At 40.3% G+C, this 23,901-nt stretch overlaps 1 protein-coding gene across 1 annotated transcript; it reads left to right on the top strand.

Annotated features, from left to right (window-relative positions):
* Nucleotides 1-541: 541 nt before the first annotated feature.
* LOC140237705 (HHIP-like protein 2) lies at nt 542-13,952 on the top strand. Its single transcript, XM_072317628.1, has 9 exons — nt 542-655; nt 4,195-5,284; nt 5,794-6,125; nt 7,633-7,762; nt 8,220-8,362; nt 9,449-9,530; nt 9,966-10,054; nt 10,537-10,614; nt 13,537-13,952. Exons 2-9 carry the CDS (start codon nt 4,227-4,229, stop codon nt 13,872-13,874), a joined length of 2,250 nt encoding a protein of 749 aa, XP_072173729.1. The 5' UTR covers nt 542-655; nt 4,195-4,226; the 3' UTR covers nt 13,875-13,952.
* Nucleotides 13,953-23,901: the final 9,949 nt, after the last annotated feature.

Raw genomic sequence — 23,901 nt, forward strand, 5'->3', positions numbered from 1 at the left:
ATACGATAGCAACTCCGGTAGCAACTCTAGCTGGAATGGCAATTGTTATGGTAATGACAATAACTCAGCTTCTTGATTGGCTGTTGCTATTATGGAAGTTCCCATTCCAGCAAGAGTTTATATTTTTGCAGGTGGTGTGCCGGTGGTCCACCACCACCATCAGCACGCGCGCCTGTCACGTGATTGATCACTCCCCCAACACAAGCACTGACTATCAGGTGACCTCTCCTATCGAATGTCTATCATTCAGACCCCTCTCGCAATAATTATTATGATAATGAGTATGGGGAAAAAAAGAAGAAAGTAATGTACAGTACCAGTAGTACACATACTTGTTTGATTTTTCGATTTTTTTTTAATTTACTATCTTTGTATGATGGCGACTATTCATGTTTTGGTGTTTTGTTAATGGAACTAAAGTGTTGTGTTGCAAGTTTTGATTGTTTTGAAGTAAAACTAGGGTCTAGTGCAAACCCTACCATGAGTGGCAGGTTGTAGGTCCGAATGAGGACGGTGTTTTGGGCAGTATTGTGACGAAGATGTCGTGTGATTTTGTCCTTGGTTATACATGAACTATGTAACGTCCACTAAGAACTTGTTTTCACTTCAACCCAAGGATTGCTGTGGTCTGCCCAGTCAAGTCAACCGGACATTTGTAAGAAGTTGTAAGATTTTAAGAAGTTACTAAGTTCTGAGCTAAGTGACACTGCACTGCAGTGACAGTGCAGTGGCAGTGTAATAAGCCAACCAGCGCCGGCGCAGCTGATGATTATCAATATCACGATTATTCTACGCTATTTGCACTGCACTGTTAGAAGATCTAAACGTTAGACTCGGATCTAGGGCCGCCTAGTGTGTTTCGAGCTGTTCTTCACTTTCTATTCTTTTTAGCTCTGATCGAGTAACATTCTGTTAGTCTGTAACTTTTGCGCATCTGTTAGAATCATGCATGTCTTTTGTAAACTCCTGCTCTATAAAATTACAAAACTTTCTGAACTTTTTTATTTTATCTGAACCTCCTTTCTGCTAGCCGTTTCTAACGTCAGTCTAAACCTCATTGGAAATCAGTTGTAACTGGAATGGAAATGTTAATTTTGTAAAGATTTAACTGTCATCTGTATGTTGCTATATTTACAAGCTTAATTTAAACGCATATTTTAACTCTTTATATGCCATGGTGTAAACAACCCCCTGTGTGCCATCAACTTAAAGCCCAAACAAAGTTCTGGTACGCCTGCAAAAGTTGTCAATTTTCGCTCCCAAATGTGAACGTATGCCTAGGAATTGTGCGGAATAACGCTGTAATAACAAGATATTCGATGGGTAACGACGAAAATGCGAAATATTAACCAAAAAGGTTCAGTCTCAGAACTTACCTGAACGGGGTCACGCTAAACTCGGACTCGGGATATCTCGGCCTCACTTTGACAGCGGGATGAGTTGTATTGGTTGTCCCTCTAGATTGTACAGTGTTAGTACTATGGGAGCGGCCTGTATAAACTACAATTTAGCTCTTCGCGTTCCGACTACTCGCAGTAGTGGTTCGAGTTGTTACAACGCGCGCATCAAAAACCTCTTTGGTGCGCATGCAAAATTAGTGTGCGCCTATCAAGCACCTCTAAAATCAATCAAAGACGCTTGACAAACAACAACAAAAACTTCAAAGACCGCGCGTCTCGGCAACTGAGGTGATGTGCGTATACCAGTAGGTTTGAGGACCGCGCGCTGTCTATTTTGTTTTGTACAATACTACAGGATTAGCACGCACTTTCCTGTCTGCAGTTAGGCCTCGTTGGGTATCATACAGTAGATGGTGATGATGCGTGTATTGTCTGAAATAGGGTCGAGTTTTCCCTGAGACCGAGTTAGTCTGGAGCCTTCTGGAATAAAAGTCAGTCCCCCTACTTTAATTATTTTTCTCAAAATACTCCAAAACGACTCATTATTCCGGCGAACCGCGTCAGCCAGGTAAGTTTCTCTGTAGACTCTTTTGATATATTGCAAGCAAATATGAAATGGTGCCAGTCGGGTTCTCAAGCCCTTACCAGAACTTTGTTTTCACTTTAAGTCATATGCTTCAGGAAAACGTTCTGTTTTTCAAAATGTTCATAGATTGTTGTTGCCCTGGGCATATAATGAGCAAAGATGCAGAAAAAAAGGCCAAGCATTGCTTTGATTTAAATTCTTTTGACAAACTGTGATTGTTTTGTTTTGTTTTGGTTTTTTAGCTCACCTGAGCCGAAGGCTCAAGTGAGCTATTGCGATCGTTCTTCGTCCGGCGTGCGTCATGCGTCGTCCGTTGTGCGTAAACTTTTCACATTTTCATCTTCTTGAAAACCGCAAGACCGATTTTCACCAAACTTGGCAGGTAGCATCCCTAGGGGGTTAGGATCTCAATTTGTTAAAATGGGCACCCTGCCCCATCAAGGGGGCCCCCAAAGGGCCCAAACCCCCCAAAATTAAGGAATCTTAAAAAATCATCTTCTCTAGAACCAGACATGATAATAGAGCTTAGATAATACTATGAGTTATTACATTGATGACTGTAGTTTCAAGTTTGTTCATGGCGGAATCAGGGGGGCGTTTCATGAAGGAACTTTTCGGATAAAATGTCCGACAAGTCAATTATATCCGACAAGTTCAGAGAAATCGGCCAATCAGACTAAAGAATTTCTCAAAACTTGTCGGATATAATTGACTTGTCAGATATTTTATCCGACAAGTTCCTTCATGAAACGCCCCCCGGGGGTGCCCCCCTTGGGACCCAGCGAGGGTAGTGGGGAGGGGTCCTAATGGGACCTAAATTGTACCTTTTCATCTTCTTCTTGAGAATCCCATGACCGATTTTCTCCAAACTTGGCAGGTAGTATCCCTAGGGGCATAGTATCTCAATTTGTTCAAATGGGCACCGAGTCCCACCTGGAGGACCCCAAGGGGCCCAAACCTCCCAAAATTAAGGAATCTTCTCTAGAATCAGAAGTGATAGAGCTAAGATAATACTATGAGTTAGTACATTAATTACTGTAGTTTCAAGTTTGTTCATAGCAGATCCAGGGATGCCCCTCTTGGGGGTAGGGGGGAGGGGTGGGGAGGTCCAAATGGGGGCATAAATTGTACATTTCCATCTTCTTCTTGAAAACCTCATGATGGATTTTCACCAAACTTGGCAGGTAGCATCCCTAGGGGGTTAGGATCTCAATTTATTAAAATGCGCACCATACCCCATCCCGGGGGCCCAAGGGGGGCCCTTATTGTGCATTTTCATCTTCTACTTGAGAATGCCTGGTCAAATTTTGGTAGAGCTGTAAATAATTAAGATTAGTGACTGTGTGAAAGGTGAACTTGCGATACTCAGGTGAGCGCTAGACCCGCGGGTCTCTTGTTTTTCAAATGACCAGTAGCTACATCATTGTAAAGGCATATGACTTTTGCTCACAAAACAGTGGCAGAAACTTCAGAATTTACTTGCAAATCCAGTAGGTCACACTGCTTGATAGTCGTTCACCGCATAAGATGCAAGCTACATGCAACAGGAATGGTGGCGCGAGAAACGCTTTTATTGTACTGTGGTATTTAGCGATTTATCGATCGGTGTGGGCGGATTTGTGCATTTGAGCAGAATATGCGAAGTTGGCACGCCGTCGATTGAGTCATACGTGCAAATGTGGCACATAAAGAGTTAAGGTGTAAACTGGGTAGCAAGAATGGGTGAAATGTTTTAGGATACCACATTACCATGGTAATTAGATTGCACATGACAGACTCTTTTGAGTCAAGTTAGAAGAAACCTGCATTGTGTCAAAAACTGTAGGACCTAGATGCATTGGAAACAAAAACAAAGCTTTACCAATCGTATAGAGAGCAAGTATAAATTAAAGATTTCAGTAGATTGGAGTGCGTTGGGAAAGAACAAGCAACTTTCCCCAAAAGAAATTGAACATTACCCAAATAATATATTTCATAGAAGGCCTACTGGTCAGTGGCAAACCAACCAAGTGTAATTTCTTATTTTACTTTCCATTCCACAATTCTCCAGCAGTTTACTGTTTTGTTGAATCATGACATTGGATAGTCTGCAAACAGGATTAGATGCTTTGATTTTGTAGTGTGTAACTAGTACAATTCACATTAATTGGTAGTATTCAAGCTGATCCCTTTCAGTAGCATTGTATCTTATGTGTCTCTTGTTGTCAGGTACTTATTTTAAGTGTGCACAGGAGAGGCTGATGATCACCATGTCCATGCAAATTGTGCTTATCGTAGCACTCTGTGCCTCAGCAGTGGCAGGACATCCACAATGCTTGGACTTCTATCCACCATTTGAGCTGGACCCAAGCAGCAGCCCCTTCTGTGATGGCTACAAAGACTTCGGCTGCTGCACTCCGACACGTAACCTGGAAATCCAGCGCCTGCACAAATTGCTGAAGAAGCGGCTTCCCGCAGACAGCGTAGCCACATGTAAGAACTTCCTGAAGGACATTTTGTGCCAGGAGTGCTCGCCATATGCTGCGCACGTATTTGACGCCGAGACGTCTTTGCGCAAGACACCACTGCCTGGTCTGTGTGGGGATTATTGCTCATCACTCTACAGGACTTGCCCAGAACTGATACCACTCTTGACGGAGGACTCAACCATCCTGGATGCCTATCAGGCGGGCGAGGCTGCCTTTTGCAGCACTGTCCGGAACCCCGATGAGGACTACTGCTACCCAGACATCCTTACTAACTCCTTTCTGAATGATGTGGCTTGGGACTCGCAGACGGGAGCCGGGGACGGATGCTTGTGCTTTGAGGAATTCGCTAACGGCCTTCGCAATCCTCTCCTGGCGGTCCACGCAAATGACAACACCCACCGACTCTTCATCGCAGAGCAAGTAGGAGTTGTCCATGTGTTCCTGCCGAATAAAACCAGGCTGAATGAGCCATTTTTGGACATCCAGGAATCGGTGCTCACCTCCAACAGGTGGGGGGATGAGAGGGGATTCCTGGGGCTTGTCTTCCACCCGCAGTTTGTCAACAACAGCCGACTGTTTGTCTACTACAGCACCTACACTGATGACTCAAGTAATTCTGTTATTAGAATCAGCGAGTTCCAGGTGATGAGCGATGACCCCAATCGCGTGAACATGACCACAGAACGTGTCATCCTCGATGTTGAACAGCCGGCACCAAACCATAACGGAGGACAGATGCTTTTCGATGATCAGGGCTACTTTTATGCTTTCATTGGCGATGGTGGATATGGAGGAGATCCATTTGGTGAGCACGGGAATGCTCAGAACCTGTAAGTTGAAAATCATTTCAACTTCATTCTTAAAAAGCTTGAAAAGAGCAAGGGAGAATTCTCGAGGGCACAGCAAAACTCATCTGAAATTCCATATTTTTGTAGGACAGCAACCCAAGTTTCCACTTGTTATAATGGTGTCCTTCAAAACAGTGAAAGAGATTTTTCACTGTTTATTACCATGACTTTACTCAAGGATACTGATTTGTGAATATATGCTAATATCTCATGTAATTTTGCTGAATTATTCTGTTTAATGTCCTTGACTGCTACTTTTCTCTAGAAAAAAAGTTTCTATTTAATTGCACTTTATTAGTTCTGATTGATTATTGTAGAAATTAAGACAACATCTTAACAGAGTCATATCAGGCAAATGCTTTGACCACTTTAATGAGCATCTATGTAGAATGAAGGTACAACCAACAAAATAAGATAAAGACTGCATTATTACCATCATTTTAGATTTTGCCTGATTTACGGTCGGAATTACTCAACTTTTGTGTTTTCAGAGGAGAACTGCTAGGCTCCGTGATTAGAATCGACGTCGACAATCAAAAGAATGGTCTGCCGTACGCAATCCCACCAGACAACCCCTTTGTTGCATACAACAGCAGTGAGAGGCGACACGAAATTTACGCGTACGGCACCCGCAACATGTGGCGATGCTCAGTGGACCGTGGAGACAGACAGACAGGATACGGGAGGGGGCGCATCTTCTGCGGTGACGTCGGGCAGAACAGCTACGAAGAAATTGATATCGTGGTGAAGGGGGGTAATTACGGATGGAGAGGAAAGGAAGGGTTCGCCTGCTTTGATAACTCAATATGCCATGATTGGCTCGGTGAGTTAACATATTGGTCTCTTGGTCACACTATATTTGTTAAAGGGACTGTACAGTACTGGTTGAGGTGGGGATTCATGTTTTGAACATTCCTAAGTGAGATAATGAAAAGCCTCTTATGAAATATGAAAGAGCATGTAATTTTAAGAAGGATTCAACGTTTATTTCATGAAAATTGGTTTTCAAATGGCTGAGATATTCAAAAAAGTGCTAATAATAAAAGGCGACATGCCACAACTTTATTAGGATCTCTTTGTTTCACCTTGTTTTTGGATATCTCAGCCATTTCAAAACCGATTTTCATCTAATAAACTTTTGATACCCCTTAGAACTGCATGCCTTTTGACATCTCATAGAGTGGTTTCTGAATATCTCGCAAAACGTTAAAAGCTAAATCCTCACCTCGACCAGAACTGTACACACCCTTTAAACTGTTGAGGACAGGCTGCTTTTGTTATAACACACATTTCCCGTAGACACTTGCCAATTATACTCAGGACTCGTCCCAACGGGGTGAGGGTAGAAGACACTTTAAAAGAATCAAAAATCTTTTCTATGCTTTCAAGTTAGAAACTGATGTTAAAGCCTTGAACTTTGTCATTTTGTCTCTTTTTCCTTTTGGGAAGTATTGTATTTTTTTTGCAGGGGATGTGGATTCCCTGTTTTTCGGGGGGGGGGGGTTCGTTACTGCTCCTGGTGGGATTCTCCCCCCCCCCCCCCCACACACACACACACACTAATGCACACTCATTTCCATTGCCCATGTATGTGTTGGTATGGAAGAATGTGCAAATGTGAATGTATATTTGGCATGAAATTTGAATTTATCTCCTCTAAAAAAAAGAAAGAAAAGAAAAGTAGAGTAGATGAGGGGTGTGGTATGCGAGTTGAGGTAAGGTGTGAAGCACTCTGATGATGACTTGCATGTTCTATTTCTGATATGATTTTTGAGACATATCACAAGTGACCACGTCTGCCACCTTTGTTTGAAAAAAAAAACAGAAGAAAAAAGAAAAGATACTAAAGGCTTCCTCAACACATCATTGTACTGCCCTCTGTTGAGCAGTTCAAGAGAGCCATAGAAGCCAACTAAGCATGGTAGAGATCTTTTTACTTGCACAACGAGCACCGGTATACACTCGAAAGAGCGCAAAGCACAAATTGCATCCACTGTCAAAAACACCACACCACAAACCCTCATCCAGTTGCTGAAGAGGCTTTGATGAGGAGCACTGTAGAAGTAGAAGAAGAAGTAGAAGGCACATTCCTTCCAGAGCCAGGTATATTACATAACGCTCTAACTTGATACACAATGTCATCATTCCATTCAAAGTAGAAGTTTCAAACTGTCAGAATACTACTCCTGTATGTACTCAAGTAATCATCAAATAAGTGAAAAGTATGAAGCAGATTGATCCCTGTTTGATGCAAACAAAGCAATCAATTACATTTGTTTTCCACACAGAGCTGTGACATTTTCACTTTGTATTCTCTGTTCCTTTGGCAGAGGATGAAGTCCTACCAATCCATGCCTATCCTCACACAGTTGGCAAGTCAGTCATCGGTGGCTTTGTCTACAGGGGATGCCAGTATCCCAATCTGCAGGGGAAATACATCTATGGAGACTACATGTCTGGGTATTTGTGATTTTTTTTTAGCCCCTGTTCATTGTACCTAATGCTTGTTATTAAGTGGTTTTTGTTTTAGTTAATTCAAGTGATGAGGTTGATGAGGATGAGGAGTTTTAGAATCTCAAGGTGGATGGGTAGGTAAGCATGTTCTCTATCATGCATGATGAATTTGTAAGTCAGGAATCTTCTTCCCTGTTTAATGGCAAGGATATTATGGAATACAGACTGACCAAGCTTCCATAGAATACATTTCCAATCCATTTCTTGCATATTTTATTCCCTGCTCTATTTATTTCATTGATATATTTGGTTCTTATAGTAATAAATACAAAATAACAAATGTAAGAAGTAACATGTTGATTTTGTACTTCAACTGGATAAATGAAAAGAATCGACATCAGGCTATTAGATGTCCTTTCAGTAGCTTAAGATGGCACAATTTATCTCCTTTTTATGTTGGCAGGAGACTTTTTGAACTCGATGAAGATCAGAGGACGGAAGAGTGGAACAACAGGGAATTTTGCCTGGGAGACCAGACAGTTTGCACTGGAAACATGGTGGGAACTTATCCCAAAAATATTCTGTCCTTTGGAGAGGATGAAGCAGGTACTGAGAAGGGAATAAGCAATTATTATTCTTCAGTATTTCTTCCCATGTACAGTGCACTCCAGTTAAAGTGAAATTCCCGTTACAACAAAATGAAAATTCAGGCTGCAACATTATTGGCTCTATGTTTTTTTATTGTTTATTTGTTCTGTTTTAATGAAATTTTGATATAACGAAAGAAAAGTTTCGATCTCTTTAGTAGGACTTCGTTATAACGTGAGTCCACTGTACCATCTTTGTTCCCCCCCCCCCCCCCCCCCCAATTGATTACACCCTGTTGTCCCACGTCCCTGGGTGATTTTGCTGCAGAAATTGTCATGTTGTGTTTGTCAAATTGGCAACTCTGAATTTTCCCTCACATCCTATATTGGAGAGAGACGTTTTGAAAGTGCGTAACTTCATTCAAACGCACAAAATACACACACACAAAATGGCTATTTCAAGAAAGAAATAACAATGTTGTCTAAATGTGTTGCCAATTTAAGGGGTAATCAAACTGAGCAATTTAGAAGCTTTTGATATTGATAGTAACTGCAGGAAAAACAAAATCAAAACAAAAGACGATGGGATGCAACCAAACTGGGCCTCAAATGAAAGGAAAGCTTTTATTCTGCCAAGAATGAAAAGTGATATACTGTATAAGCTGTTGTTTTCGCGTACAGGTATTTTTGCAAATGACGAGGTCACATACATTTTTGTGAGGTGTTGTTTTAGTGAATTGACACCGAGGCTATTATAAATGCACTATTAGCCTAACGCATGGCAACATTTTCACGTGTTAAATTCGCGATCCAACTGTGATTCACGAAATTCACGAAAATTAAACCCTCACGAAAATAACAGCTCATACAACTAATGAATATGATAAAATATATATACACTGTAGTGTTAATTAAGAAAGAACAGGGACAGCACAAAACCATGGTTTCTTGGATTGGATTGATGATATGATTGACTCTCTGAGAAACAACATGGGCCGTCTTACATCAGTAACATCTTATATGCAAAGTATTTAGAAAGTCTGTTTAGGAAGAAAAATTACAATGATCAATAAATAATACCCAACTCATTCTTTTCCCCCATTAGGCGAGCTGTACTTGCTGTCAACAAGCAACCCACAGTCTAATCGTGATGGCGGGAAAGTCTTTAAGATTGTTGATCCAAGAAGGTAGGTACAAATGTCATCAAAGTTCATCCTTTTCGCTGTTTTAAGTAAAGAGATAGCCTGCAGATTGTGCGTGCTAACTATCTTCAAGGTGGTACAAGCTCATGCGGGCCCTTGTCCAGGCCAGTGAAGATGATGGTAGTGATGATGATGATGATAGTAATGATAATAATCTCTGTAACAACAGTAAATAGATCATATTCTTGCTCATGAGCGTAGGGATGTCTCCATCTTAAAAAAAGGTACTAATCCAAATCAATCAAAGTAGCTAAAACGGATTTCAATCAGAAATAAAAGATGATTGCCTAGCTTGTAAAATGTCCATGCAGTTGCATGGTATAACATACCATAATTGTTTGGGTAAGTCTGTTGTTGTTTGTTTTTTCAGTTTATAATGCTGTGTGTCATCTATCACATTTTCCCCCCCTCATATACCAGGAGAGGTAATCCAGAAGAATGCACCCCTGAAGTTGTAAGAGACGTACCCATCTTTGGCCCGACCACACCATTTGAGCCCACGCCATCAGGTAAATGAAAAACATAGCACAATTACACTGTTTATCTTCTTCATTTCTTGTCATGCATGAGAAGTACAAAACATATGCGTGATATCTTCTCTGTTTTTCTGTTCGATCTGTAAGTGTAATAAGGTGCTGCTCATAAAGCATACAATGTAATGGACTTACATGAAGAGTCCGTTTGAAGAATTACAATATTACATTGGGGTAATCGTATTTAACTTCTTTTTTTGTTTGTCTCAGTTGGTAGAGCTCTCCTCTGTAATGCAGTTTGTAGATTTTGTGTGTGTGTATGTGGGTGTGTGCGTGTGTATGTATGTGTGTGTTTGTGTGTATTTTCCTAGACATTTTTTCCTAGACTCAAAGCTACCTGTAAGCTGCTTGTTCCTTGAGTGAGGAAAATTTGAAATCCATTTGTATGTCATGTCCCAGTGCATCCAGCCGTGTGACTTCTTGGGTGTGCTGCCCATTTTGCATTGTGTGTTTCACAGAAAACAGGAGGTGTCCAAAGAGGTGCAAGTCAGATTCGCTGGAGGTGAGCAATGCAACTTACTGCCCTGCAAAGTTTGGTGAGTAACAGTTTCTTCCAGTATGAATTAAGAAGCCCTAGGAAAGTTGCTACTATTTGTAAATGTCTGGAACACAAGTACAGGTGAAGACAGACAAGGATATGGACTCGCCAGACCCACATACACACAGACATGGACAAACACAGACATAGACAGAGACAGACATTGACCTACAGATGCAGACAAAGACACAGACATGAACGAATAGTGATACAGACAACATCACGTATACAGACACATACATGGACAGATGCAACAGAGACACAGCCACACACATACATATTGTATATGCTAAGAAGATGATTGCAAGGCATGCGATTTTCACATTTTGTAGTCTTCAAAAAGAATACAAAGAATCTGTATGTCCAAGGCAAGCTGAAGAATAGAAAACCACCAAAAGACATTTTTTTTTTTTTCAGCCCTAAAAAGCATGTAGTAGCTACCAGTCTGTCACAGCTGTAGTTAAAGGGAAGTTTCCAGGGAACATGATTTTTGTAGAATTTTGTCAATCCACTTGATATGGATGTTGGAAAAAAGATTGAAATTGCAATAAGGACAGTAATTTAGAAATACTGTTTAGAAATACTGTTTCATTGCCAGCACTTCAGTGAGGCTTGGTAAGGCAGTCTACCATATCTGGTCCAATGAACTTCATGCAGAAAGATCTATTTCATGTACCTGGTATACAGTTAAACTCGCATAAGTCGATCTTCTCGGGACTGAGCAAAACACATCGACTTAGGCGATTTTCGACTTGTGCGTAAGTCGAAAAAAATCGACTTACAGTTTCACCACAGGTACATACATGTATGTTTAATGTACATGTATGTTGTCTACTCTGGAGCCGAGAGCTGGAGCGGTGTGCCGCAGCACGGGTCGCCCAGCAGGGCCGCGGCTAACTTTGCATGGACAGTGCATTAGTATTGGCACAGGTCCGATTACTTTACACCCTTGTTAAACCTTGGGGAAGTGAATATGAATGATATTTGAGCAGTGATTGATTCCAGTTTACCATACCGTAGCTTGAAATGCGTGTAGAGGTGCAATTCTGATTTACCCGTGCCCGTAACTTTCCCCCTACTTTCTGCTTTGAAAACTCAGCAGCTTCATCCATTATACCACTCCACTGCACAGCGCTGCAAATGCCAAGCTACATGTACACTGCAAGCTCAATACTGTACATGTAAATGAACGCATGTGCACTGTACGAATGCTGTACGTACGTAGTGCGACAGCTGACAGGGCTGTACCAGCGGACCTCCAAATACGAAGAGAGTTAAACGATCCCATGCAATCGCTTTGAATTTTGATTTTAGATCATTTTTTTTGTCACCACAAACTCATCTGACAAACAAAATAATGATGAGTAATAAATAATGAATAATAAATGACAGTGATTTATTACACAATAAAATCTTATTCGATTTAGGCACAGTGAATTCAATGGTTTTTTCCGTGAAAGTGTTCTTGGAATTTCATCGACTTAGGCGAGTATTCGACTTACAAAATTCGACTTGTGAGTGAACTAATACACGTACGTCAATGGAGAAAAATCAGGACTTTTTAAAATCATCGACTTACGCGATTATTCGACATATGCTACGTCGACTTAGGCGAGTTTAACTGTATATAACTTCCATAACAACTGTGGTAATACAAGTAGTTAAGTTGCCAATTGATGTGCACTCTCAATTGGTTGAGAAGAGTGAGGGTAGAAAGTGTCTTTCACCAGTCAATTATGAAAAAAAAAAAATCCCACAATGCCCTGATTTTATGATATACCTCTTTGTGCCACACCTGTCATGGATATATATATATATATATATATATATATATATATATAGAGAGAGAGAGAGAGAGAGAGAGATTATGTTATGGTCGTGTATGTTTAGAAGCAGTTGCCCACCTCCAATGTGTGTACCTATGATATGAAAATATTACACTCAAGCTCAGCAGGTCCAGGGGTAATTTTACTGTAGAAATGCTCGTCTTGTCCTCACAAAAAATTGGCAACCCTAAACTTTACTGCATATGATATTTGGAAAAGATTAGATGGGGAAAAATAGATGGAACTGGTTATATTCATTACATTTGCACAACCTCCCCCTTCCCGCCAAAAAAAAGAAACCAAAAAAAAATATGAAAATGCAAAAGTTTGCCAATTTTAGAATAATTTATAAACAGAAAAAGCACTCTGAGAGCACAGACCTCCGGAAAATTGTTCATTTCCACCCATACACACACGCTGAGAATCGCCCAATTTCCCAATGTAGAATCCTTTTGTTTAGGTCATCAGCTTCCAGCTGCGCGGCACCTAGCCCTAGCAGAGCATGTGCTTTAGCGTGCATATGCAAACCTTAAATATGTGCAGCTTGAACTCCCCAAGTTCATTGACCTTACCTACCAAAATATCAAAAATCCTTCAAAAATTCATGAAACATTCTCGGATCACTACCAAAATGTAAACATCTGTTCCTTGTGTCATTATCAACTTTTCCAGCAAGTTTCATCCAAATCCAACAACTTTTAGAGTTATTTTACACACAGTCAAACAAACTAACAAATGCTGATGAAGACATAGCCTCCTTCCTTGGCGGAGGCAATAATCTTTATTTAGGAATTAAGAGGCTTTTCTGCAACTGAAAAAAAAAAGTTGTGTATGAGCAATTAAGGGCTCAATTGAAAGAGAAATTTTACTCTACCTTATGAAATACTAACAATGTATCAGACAATGCAATATCAAATATAGCAACAAAATAACAGAAATGTGGTTTTGGGGAATCAATGGGTTAATTCTGAAAGTGAAGTTTAGTCTAAGATAACTTATTATTTCACCCAAGATCTTATCATCTGGTTTGTTGCGTTTAGATAATGCATCTTGTTGTTGCACACCCTTGCATTGTATTTTGCTTATCATAACAGTCATTACAGGCACAGTGCAGAAAATCCAGAACTACAATGCTGAACTTCGCATTACCATGCGTGTCAACGAAGTCCACAAGAGGGCGTACGACGTACCGAGCATCGGACGCCGAATTGTCATCTCGCAGTACGGACGCTCAGCTCGCTGCCGCTGCCCAAACGTGGAAGTCGGTCAGACCTACTTCATCATTGGCAGTTATCGTGGCACCTGGGAGCAGTTCGTCATCAAAGAAACCTCCATTGTTCGCCGCTTCCACTGGCACCATGCCTTCGTCATCCCGCAGCTGAACAGCGAGTGTCAGCAGCAGCTCATTGATCTCTTCCAGCAAGGTGGTTGATTCTTCAAAGACCAATGGTCAGAAAAATTTAGAGTGGTACGTCATTCAGTCATCATTTATCTTTCATTTCAGATATATATACATGTATATATGATTTATTCGACAAGAAGAACTGTACTAACTGCATGCTGTCTAAAATTTCTATTTCTGTTGAGGGTGCGAGTACTGGTAATCATGTTACCCAAAATAATCACATACTATGCAAGCGAATCAAATAGATCCAGTAAGAACAAAGTAGACATATAAGTTGCTGATTTTATTTTGCTGTGTAATGACCTTATTTCAAGTTCTATATTTGCTGACTTTAACAAGCATTTAGAAGCACTGTAACAATTACAGTTCATACAAGAGTTCAGATGTTTTTCTAAGAGAATGTACTTCAAAGTGAATTTTGTTTTGACTTTTATCTATCAATATAATGCACTATACCAACTGAAATTGAGTGATACTGCCTAAGAATTAATATTTAAAGTAAGTGATGACTGTTAAAACATTCTATTGCAGTATCATGACAACCTATAACACAATGAAATTTCTGTATTGATCATGCCACCTTTTCATTACTTGTACAGATAGTGTTTTAACATGAAAGACCAAATTTTTGCTTTCTGAATTAAAAGATAATTGAATTTAGTGATGTAAGAGGATGTGTAGTGTGGTGATATTCTCACAGTATTATCAGAATCATAGAGAAAATGTGCCTAAATTGAACACTCATGAAAATTCATAGACATTCCATGCCCAATGCAAGTAGAAAAGAACTTAATATTCCAACAGTTACCGTCCAGTGACCAAAATGATCATTGACAGAGCAACATTACACTGCTTCAATGCTGCTAGGTTATGTTAAATTGTTTAAAATTTTAACTGAGTTGGTGCTTTGGCCTCTTCGTGTACATGATGTATGAATCTCTTCTCAAATGTTAACATTCCCCGGTGCACTGAAATCAATTGTGAGAACAGGAGTCTACAGTGTACATGTACTGTCTTAGCAGAACCTTTGGATCATGTTCAGTAAGGACCATGAAGAGGTTGTGGGAGTGAATAGTGGGCCTGTCAGTTTGAGAGTTTTGGATTTTGGTCAATTGATGCAAGTTTGGCTTCCGTGCGTTACTTCATGTTAATCCTTGCAGCCGTGAATCTGATGATTATTACATGAAAACAGAGAGAATGAGAACTCTAGTGTAAACAAAGGGTGTGTTCAAGGGCTCTCCTAAAGTGAACCGTACCGTACTGTACCAGCGCCAGAGGAGCGCCTGAACACTCCTAAAGTGTACCGTTACATACTGTACCGAGCCAGAAGTGGACCATTTTCCGATGTGCTCCAAAAGTTCGCTGTAAAGTATGCGCGTATCATGAGCATACGTCACAATGCAAAGACATCATTCTCTTTGTTCGGGACAGCTGTAAGTAGTTCAAGCGCACTAGATGAATGACCCTTTTGCTACAAAATGCTTGACCTCTTCTAAAATTAGCTCATGAGGTACGCTTTCTACACAGAGTGCTTGAATGCTCCAAAAATTGGCATGGTACGGCACGGTGCGCTTTAGTTCAGTTCGGTACGGTTCGCTTTAGAGCGCTCGAAGGCACCCTTAGTCCATGTTTGCGGAGAAGCCTAGCTGCAAATATAAGAAGATATAAAATGTCAGCTGATCAGGAAAAAAAAACATTTTGATTTGATTAGGATCAGATGTTCACTGCTTCTCTCAGGTAGTAGAAGTTCTGATATTTTTGAGTATGAGTAAATGTAATAGAATTGAAGATCATTGTGCATCACATTCTAAGAGAATATGACCAGGGTTATGATTTATGTCAGTTATTAGATATATGACATAAATCATAACCCTGGTCATATTTGTACCAAAATATTTCAAACACTGACTTTGCTGGAAGTGTTTCAAGAGCAGATCAGCTACATGTAAACTACACTGTAACATCTGCTTTAAAACATGTGGCATGGTAATAGGACTTATATGTTGATAAGTTAATTTAATATATGAATACTTGTGTATATTGATACATAATGTGTATTCAATGTTTGAATACCTTGACATCATGTCAAATGAAATTCAGTGTGAATCTTTTTATTGTTGCTGTCAAATTTTGGCAGCTGGCAATAATCTGGGGTGATTAAATAATGTGCAAGTGTTCAATATCATGACAGTGATGTTTTTTATTTATGCACATGAATTTATGAATTGATGTGCTGCAACTTGCCAATCTTTTGCTTCTAATGCCACAACAGAAGTTAACCCGTTTAGGACGGTTTGATTTTGCTACAACACGCATTTCCCATAGATACCTGCGCGAGTATACTCGGGACTCGTCCTCAACGGGTTAATGTGTACCTGCTATAAGCATGAAACTGAAAGGCTAACATGAATTAAAAAAGTAAATTCCAAAATTGATTTCATATTATGTCATTGGATAAGATAATATTATCAGCTGATTAAGTGAGAATCATTCTGAGAATGTATTTGAAAGTATTGTGTTTTACAGTATTTTTGTAGTGGTTAAAGTGCTGTGTTTTGTGAGCAAGCCCCCAGGGTGGTGATGAATAGTGTTTACACTCTAAATAGATTGCCAATGTGTAGATATTGTTTTGTGAGTTTCTGAAATTATTAACATGTGCAAATTAGTACTGGATGCAAAAAAAAAAAAAAAAATATATAACTCTACCATTTCTGATCAAGTTTTCCAGACTTCCAATTTAAGTTTAAAAAATGTAGTGTTGTCTTGTCTCTTGTTCTCATCTGATATCAAGAAAAGAAAATAAACACTGATATAAATCAAGCATACAGTTTATTTGAATAACATTTCATGTCAGTTTGAAGCATATGATGTTAATTTTCAAGACGGTATAATATTGAACTCGCACTGCAGTGTTTTATCCGTGCTGTTTAACTCCACCTGTGGGTCTGGCTGCTGCTCAGCCATCCGCTATGTGAGTGTTTGTTGTCTTCCACAGGGCCAGGGCATATGCCACTCATAAGGATTTTGTGGAATTTTTCTACAAAATGGCCTGCAGTCACTTCTATTGTACGTTGAGGTCACTTAATTTGTGTGTCCCTGCTACAAATTGAGGTACATTATCAGATGATCTTATGAGAAGCATGTGTCATTACAACACATAAGTCAATTTTATGCAGTGTGTTACAACAGCTTTTCTCCTATTTTGCTCCGTTTGGCAGCATTTTGGCAAAATCCCACACTTCAACTTAAAGGGAATCTCTCCCCTAAAATTTGAATTTGAAAGGTGTGAGAGCATGTCCTAAGAACTCTAGAGAAAATTCTATCCCATCACAAAAAATGCCAAAAAATGTGAAATCAAATATCAATTTTAATAAATCAGCACGCACTAGTGCGCACTGCAATAGTAGCCAGATCTAAAAGTAGTAGCCGTGCGTAGACCATCGGTGTGTGCACGTTTCCTTCGTTCGCCTCCTTCTGCACACAGCTATATCAAATACATACTGTCTATCGGTATCGCCTCATCGAGCCATATGCATCTGCATGAGTAGATGCTGCTGCGGCTGCCTAGTCAGTGGCCCGGCGTGGTGCGGCGTGGCAGCAACAACCTAGCTGCGTACGTGGACATTTGCGTGCGTTTGCGTGTTTTGACAGTATCGTTGTACACTGATCGCACATATAATTATCGAACTATACAATCGAATGCAGTCGATAACGCCAGACGACTACTCTTAGATCAAGGCGCATGTAATCTTTGTCATTTTAGAGATTGCTCTATGCCTCTTTATATATTGCTATATCTCTGTATGTGAGTAACGTTGCACTCTTATATTTCATAGGGATATTACCAGTACAATAACCTACAATGTCAGAAAACTAAATTTCTGTGTACAGATACACTTTAAAAAGGAAAAAAAAATCAAGCTTCCACTTTGGAGAATATAACATAGGAGCCTACTTGTTTTTTATTCGTTGATATGAGGTAAAGCCAGCTTATAGGTCATGATAACTGACACAATGAGGCAGATTACATTATTCTAAGATATTTTTTATTTTTTATTTTTTATTTATTTATTTATTTTTTTTTTTGGGGGGGGGATGGATTGGTGACAATTAATAGATAAAATATGAAGAAAATTATAACATTGAATAGCTGGCCTATTGTAAGTAGACTGTCAGTTATGACAGGACCCTTTTGATCTTTAGGGGGTAGTCTATGATCTAGAGTATGCAATCAGACGTGGAAATATCGTGTATTAATTTACTGTTTCACCTCATCCTTGGACATTGTGGAGTGCACATAACAGCTGTAGTCTGAAAAGCCAGATTAATAGAGTAATAGAGAGATGCATGCTATCAACTAGCATCATTATGTAGATTGAAACTACACTGTACATGCACAAACTAGCAATGTTGAATCCTTCCACAGGCAATGGTGCTACAATATACTTAATTTCTATGCATACTGTTGATGTGACCAATGCATTGATACTGCACTTTCGTGTGATGCATGTAGTGTGTATGGTTAAAATGAAATATCCTATGCAGTAAATTCTGCACATGATATGCCACTGAGTATTATTTTCCTTCATTATCTTTGAAGATATATATATTTTTAGTAACATAATGGCTGGAAGTTGTTCATGCCCATGCCGTTTTCTAGTTCCATAGACATAGGTTTGTATCTGTGATATATGCCTGATTTCAATAATTAAAACAACCCACAAATAAAAACAAACAAGAAACCATACTGATATTTGACATATACAGCTGTACTACATGTATTTGTTTTGTGTATCTCTGTGTCAATGGTAATTAAACTGGTGTGTGTGTGTGTGTGTGTGTGTGTGTGTGTGTGTGTGTGTGTGTGGTGTGTGGGTGGGTGTGTGTGTGTGTGTGAATGTATATGATGAGGATTTTAGTCCATGTTTTGGTTCTAGTACACACAGGATGCAAAGAAGAGATCAGTAATACATTATTATTGTCCAACGAAATTTAATGGTTGAACAAAATTTTCAGTGCATTACGCGGTATATACCTTCACCACTCAGTATCCCGCTTACTCGCTGATAGTCTCGTTTCCAGGTCTCTGATCATGCATGCTGATAGCGGGGTCTTATCAAGAGGCAACAGCTGCTCCACTGAGCACAAATACTGTGGACGGAATCCCGGAACGAAGTCCTCAGGACCGCAGTTTTCTTTCGTTATATCGAAATTTCGTTACGACCGAACAAATAAACAATAGAAATACATACAGTAGATAATGTTGATGCTTGAATTTTTACTTCCGTTTGTTACCGGAATTTCGTTATAATCATGTTCGTTATACGGGAGTGCACTGTAGTGTATTCTGTGCCTAATGCCTGGTGCTGTCACTAGAGTGCATTATGGGTTTTCTTCTTCTTAAAAGAAACCCCAAAACAACAAGAAGTTTGTGGCAAGGACAGAATCTACTTGAGTCTTGAAACTAACTGACATACACAAAAATATATGGAGCAAAGACCTTTCAGAATGGTTGCCAAAAGTGCCAAAAATGTTAGGCATACACCTTTTCATAATTTTGAATAGCGAGACCGAACAATAAATTTGCATACCACTATGTATCGTCCAGGATCTAAAGCAATTCAGTACCATTTTATCGTCTATTGTGGGAGATCTATTTGATCTTTAACCTGTGCCATCAACATGCCTCATAACACTTGTAAGCACAACCAATTAAAGCCATGCGTGGCGTCCTTCATCATTCTGATACTCGGCGTTATAGAATGAGTCTCCAAGAAGAAAGATATTCATGTCACCCATCACGACGCCTTCAGAAAAGAACAAACTCACTAATATACGACATTAATCGATGTTTGTGTTTGATGATATGGTCCACAGTTTCATTCTCATTCGTTTCAGACATTGTTGACAAAAATTCTTGAAAAAGGAATGGAATAAAGCATAATGCCTGCGTATCACCCATATCTACCTTAAAGGGATTGTATAGTTTTAGTTGAGACCCATACTTCATGTTTCTAGCATTATTTGGTGAGATAATGAGAAACCTCTTATGGAATGTGAAAGAGGATGTAATTCCAAGAGGAATTCAACGTTTATTTGATGAAAATTGGATTTGAAATGGCTGAGATATCCAAAATAGAGCAATCCTATAATAACAGGTGTGACCCATCTTTTATTATATTTGCTTTGTTTTACTTTGTTTTTGGATGTCTCAGTCAGTCCAAAACCGATTTTCATGGAGTAAACTTTGAATTCCTCGTAGAATGGTATGTTCTGTATACTATTTCATAAGTGGTTTCTTGTGTGGTTAATACATTCTACGGTCGAGGGTTACAGGAAAGATAACGAAATTTAGAAAAATACGAACAAGGATAAATACAAATGTATGCCCAAATGATACTGAAACTACACTACAAAGACGGTAATAATAAATTTTCATCAAATGCATTAGTGTCACAATAAAAGCACCCAGTCGAAGGATGTTTTCTCCATCTCAGTCACTGAGTGATGGTTTGATACTGTGACTTATAAGATAATTGTAACAAATAAAGACAGAAAAAACTGACCAGAAAGAATATAAATTATTAGTGGATTGATACATCGTGCAGAGATGATTTAGAAAATTTGGTCATACTTCTCATAGCATTGGATACTTGAGTACTATTCGCTTTATGAATAACGTCATAAAATAAGTGTATTTATAAGTTCATAATATCCACTAATTTTTTAAAGGTATAAACTCGGCCACGTACACATCTTTATGACATTGTTGTTGTTGTTGTTGTTGTTTTTTGTGCGTATGTGTATGTAATATGTATGTGTGTGCGTGTGCAAGTGTGTCTGTTTCTACGTTCTTTATTCATCGATCACTCTCTGGCTCTCTTGACGCTTGAGGATGCATTATCCCTTTGTTTATGAAATGCAACCCACAAGCGGTCTCAGAGACTCCAACTCTCCCGTTTTCGACAGGAGATCGCCCGCCGAAAGCCCATTTTTGCAAAATCTCCCGTTCTCCCGCTTGAGATTCAATTTCTCCCGCCCTGGCTCTGTGTCTCCCGCTTGAAATGATTTTTTACTTAATATCATTATGTTGAAAAATAAGCCTGAGATAAACACGAGAGAGCATCTAACTGTTAGAACCCTAACGTTAGAGCACACATCAAATTGGAGTCTCCCGTTTGCTATAGGGGTTTCAGGCGGGAGAATCTCCCGATCAGAAGGTGCTTGGGGTTGGAGTCTCTGCGTTATAGGATTGTAATTCTTTGCCTTAGACGATGAATGGAAAGAAGAAGAAAGAAATTAATCTCACATTTTGTCGGCTATTCTAATTTCGTTGTTGTGAGCGTGTGGCATTACAGTTTAATGCTCTATAATATTATCATGGAACTTTGGTCTGTCTCTAAGGCAGTAATTCCCAACACAACGACTAGCCCCATGCTCGTTTAATTCTTTGACCTTTTCGGAACTAAAAGGCAAATGAAAGCTGGAGTGGCAAGATTTCCAAATCATCATTAAAACGCATTATTACTTTCACATTATCCAATTCCACTTGAAGAATTTGAGTGAATAAGACCACACCCCTTTCCCGTCTATTATTCGGGTTCGTTGAGGGCAGCAGACATTTTACGGCACAGGGCGCAGCCATAGTGGGTGTATCAGCCGACCCCCCCCCCCCCCCTGCTCTCCCCCACCCCGGGGCAACATGTTTACACGCACTTGTAACAAAGGTTCGCGCACTAAGCAAGCATTCGCGCACTCAGTACGAGACGCCTATTGGCTAAAGCAGTTTTTCATTCTGCGCGCGTGCTAATGTAGGGAGAGGGGTGGGGGAGTGCGGAGGGGGGGTCGGCTGATACACCCACTATGGCTGCGCCCATGCCAAAAATACACATAGCGCGTCACAGAATCGGTCAATAGGCAAGGAATGCAAGCCATTATAGGCACTGCGATGACGTCACAATGGACCACACTGTCATGACTGTGTAATAGAATGTATTGCACCAAGGAGGTTCACTACATTTTCTATACTTGTTGCGAAAAACAAACAAACAAACAAACAAACAAACAAACAAAACAAACAAACAAAACAAACATACCTCCATTCTCATCCAGCACAGTTGAATATCCTGTGCTAAAGTGGTACAGTTGAAGGCATCTTTGGGGCGGAGCATTCCACAGTCTGGTTCTTATCGCATTTCATTCCATTTCATTTATTAAGTTTCCACGCAAATTATACAGTGTTCTATTTGCTACATACATCCATGGCAATGTCAATTAACACATGGATTATAAGTTCAGCGTAAAAAGACTAGGCCCTATATCTGGGAAGAATGTCCGTTGATAACAAACACCTCGCGCATATGTGAAATAATGAGCTTGTGAGAATGTCTACAGTTTGATATTGTTGCAGATCATAGGCATTATATCTAGGGTATGTCAATGGGCTGTATGCATAAAAAGTAACAATACTATTATTGCCTGTGCAATTCTTTTGCTTGAATCCGTGGGACCTGGCAGATCCGGGCATAGGCAGCAGTCGGAGAAGTGATGGAAGAGGTAGGTGTGTGTGTGTGTGTGTGTGTGTGTGTGTGTGTGTGTGTGTGTGTGTGTGTGTGTGTGTGTGTGGTGTGCTGTGTTGGGTGTGTATGTGTGTGTGTGTTGGGGGGGGGGGGTGAAGCCACTTTTCTTCCTAGTACTGTATTAACATACACACACCCACAGCACGTAGACCTACACTCCGTTCTATAAAAATAGTGACACAATCGTTTGTACAAACACCTGTAGTGTACTCATTTACACAGAAGTTCGTACGAAAGAGGTAACAATTTCTGTTAAAGCTTTCGAGGGTTGTCTCGTGGGGTACACGTCACGAGGCCGAAACCAACGAGTAATGTATACATCCCACAAGTCATACAGCCCATGAGTTGGGTAATAATACGAATTTCACTTCAAAATCATTTTATTTGTGAATATTTCTGTGCTTACGTGTAACACACAGACAGGAATGCTACAGCCCACTAATTGTAGGCCTTTACAGCTCACGAGTCATGGACAGCGCATGAGTTCGACACTAAGGGAACAATAAAGCCCACGAGAGCGACACTATAATTAAGCCCCATGTTGCATCTGTCGAACTCGTGGGCTGTTTTTACCTGGTGTCGAACTCATGGGCTTTCTTTGCCTAGTATCGAACTCATGGGCTGTATATACAGACTATAGTGAGCTGTATCACTCATGGACCTGTTTTCAATGTCGAACTCGTGGGCTGTATGACTCTAGGGTGTCGGTCTCGTGGGATGACCCCGTCTCATGAACAAGCGATGCTGAATGATTTGAAAGTTCAACGAAAGTCCAAATTAGTATATGAACAAACAAATATTGACCATGAACACCTTGAACGCAGTCTACATACTGTAGTCTGGGGCCGCGGGAGAATAGTCTTTGGCTCTTCAAAATGTCGAAAATTGAACAGAAGAAACCGAACTTTCAAGGGTGCCGTTCCGAGATGGGGGGGGGGGGGGGGGGGGTGTTGGGAGGACATTGACCCTTAACCGAACCAAACGCGAGAACCCCCCGCTTCCCCGAAAAAACACACCTTAACACCGTTCCTCGGTCCCTGCATAGTGTATAGCTATTCCGAAACTTCCTTTGTCCACTTGTCACGTAACATCCACTGACATCGATTTGCGATTCACAGAGTCTCGTAAGAATTCCTGGCAGCATATGATTCTCCGTGGCATCATTCTGAGCAGTCTGAGGTATTAAGTGGACGAAGTTCAAATGACGTCATCAAGCCATGCTCAGGGGCAAAAACTGCATATGGGGGCCCCCATACGCGTGGGCAAGCGCGTAAGCGTTACGGGTTCTGTGCGCGTCCCGCGCGCTAGAGCTACGCGCTTACGACACACGTGATTTGTCTTTGCCCCGCTGGCAATGCGTCATTTGACGTCACGGAACCTCGTCTATTGATGCGCAATGAGTTTAAGTTAAACAGTGCGTTTTACATGACGTTGACGAAGAGGGTTCATCATGCAGGCTGCACGTTGGGGTATCC

Source organism: Diadema setosum, chromosome 14, assembly GCF_964275005.1.
Source record: "Diadema setosum chromosome 14, eeDiaSeto1, whole genome shotgun sequence".
NCBI lineage: Eukaryota > Metazoa > Echinodermata > Echinoidea > Diadematoida > Diadematidae > Diadema > Diadema setosum.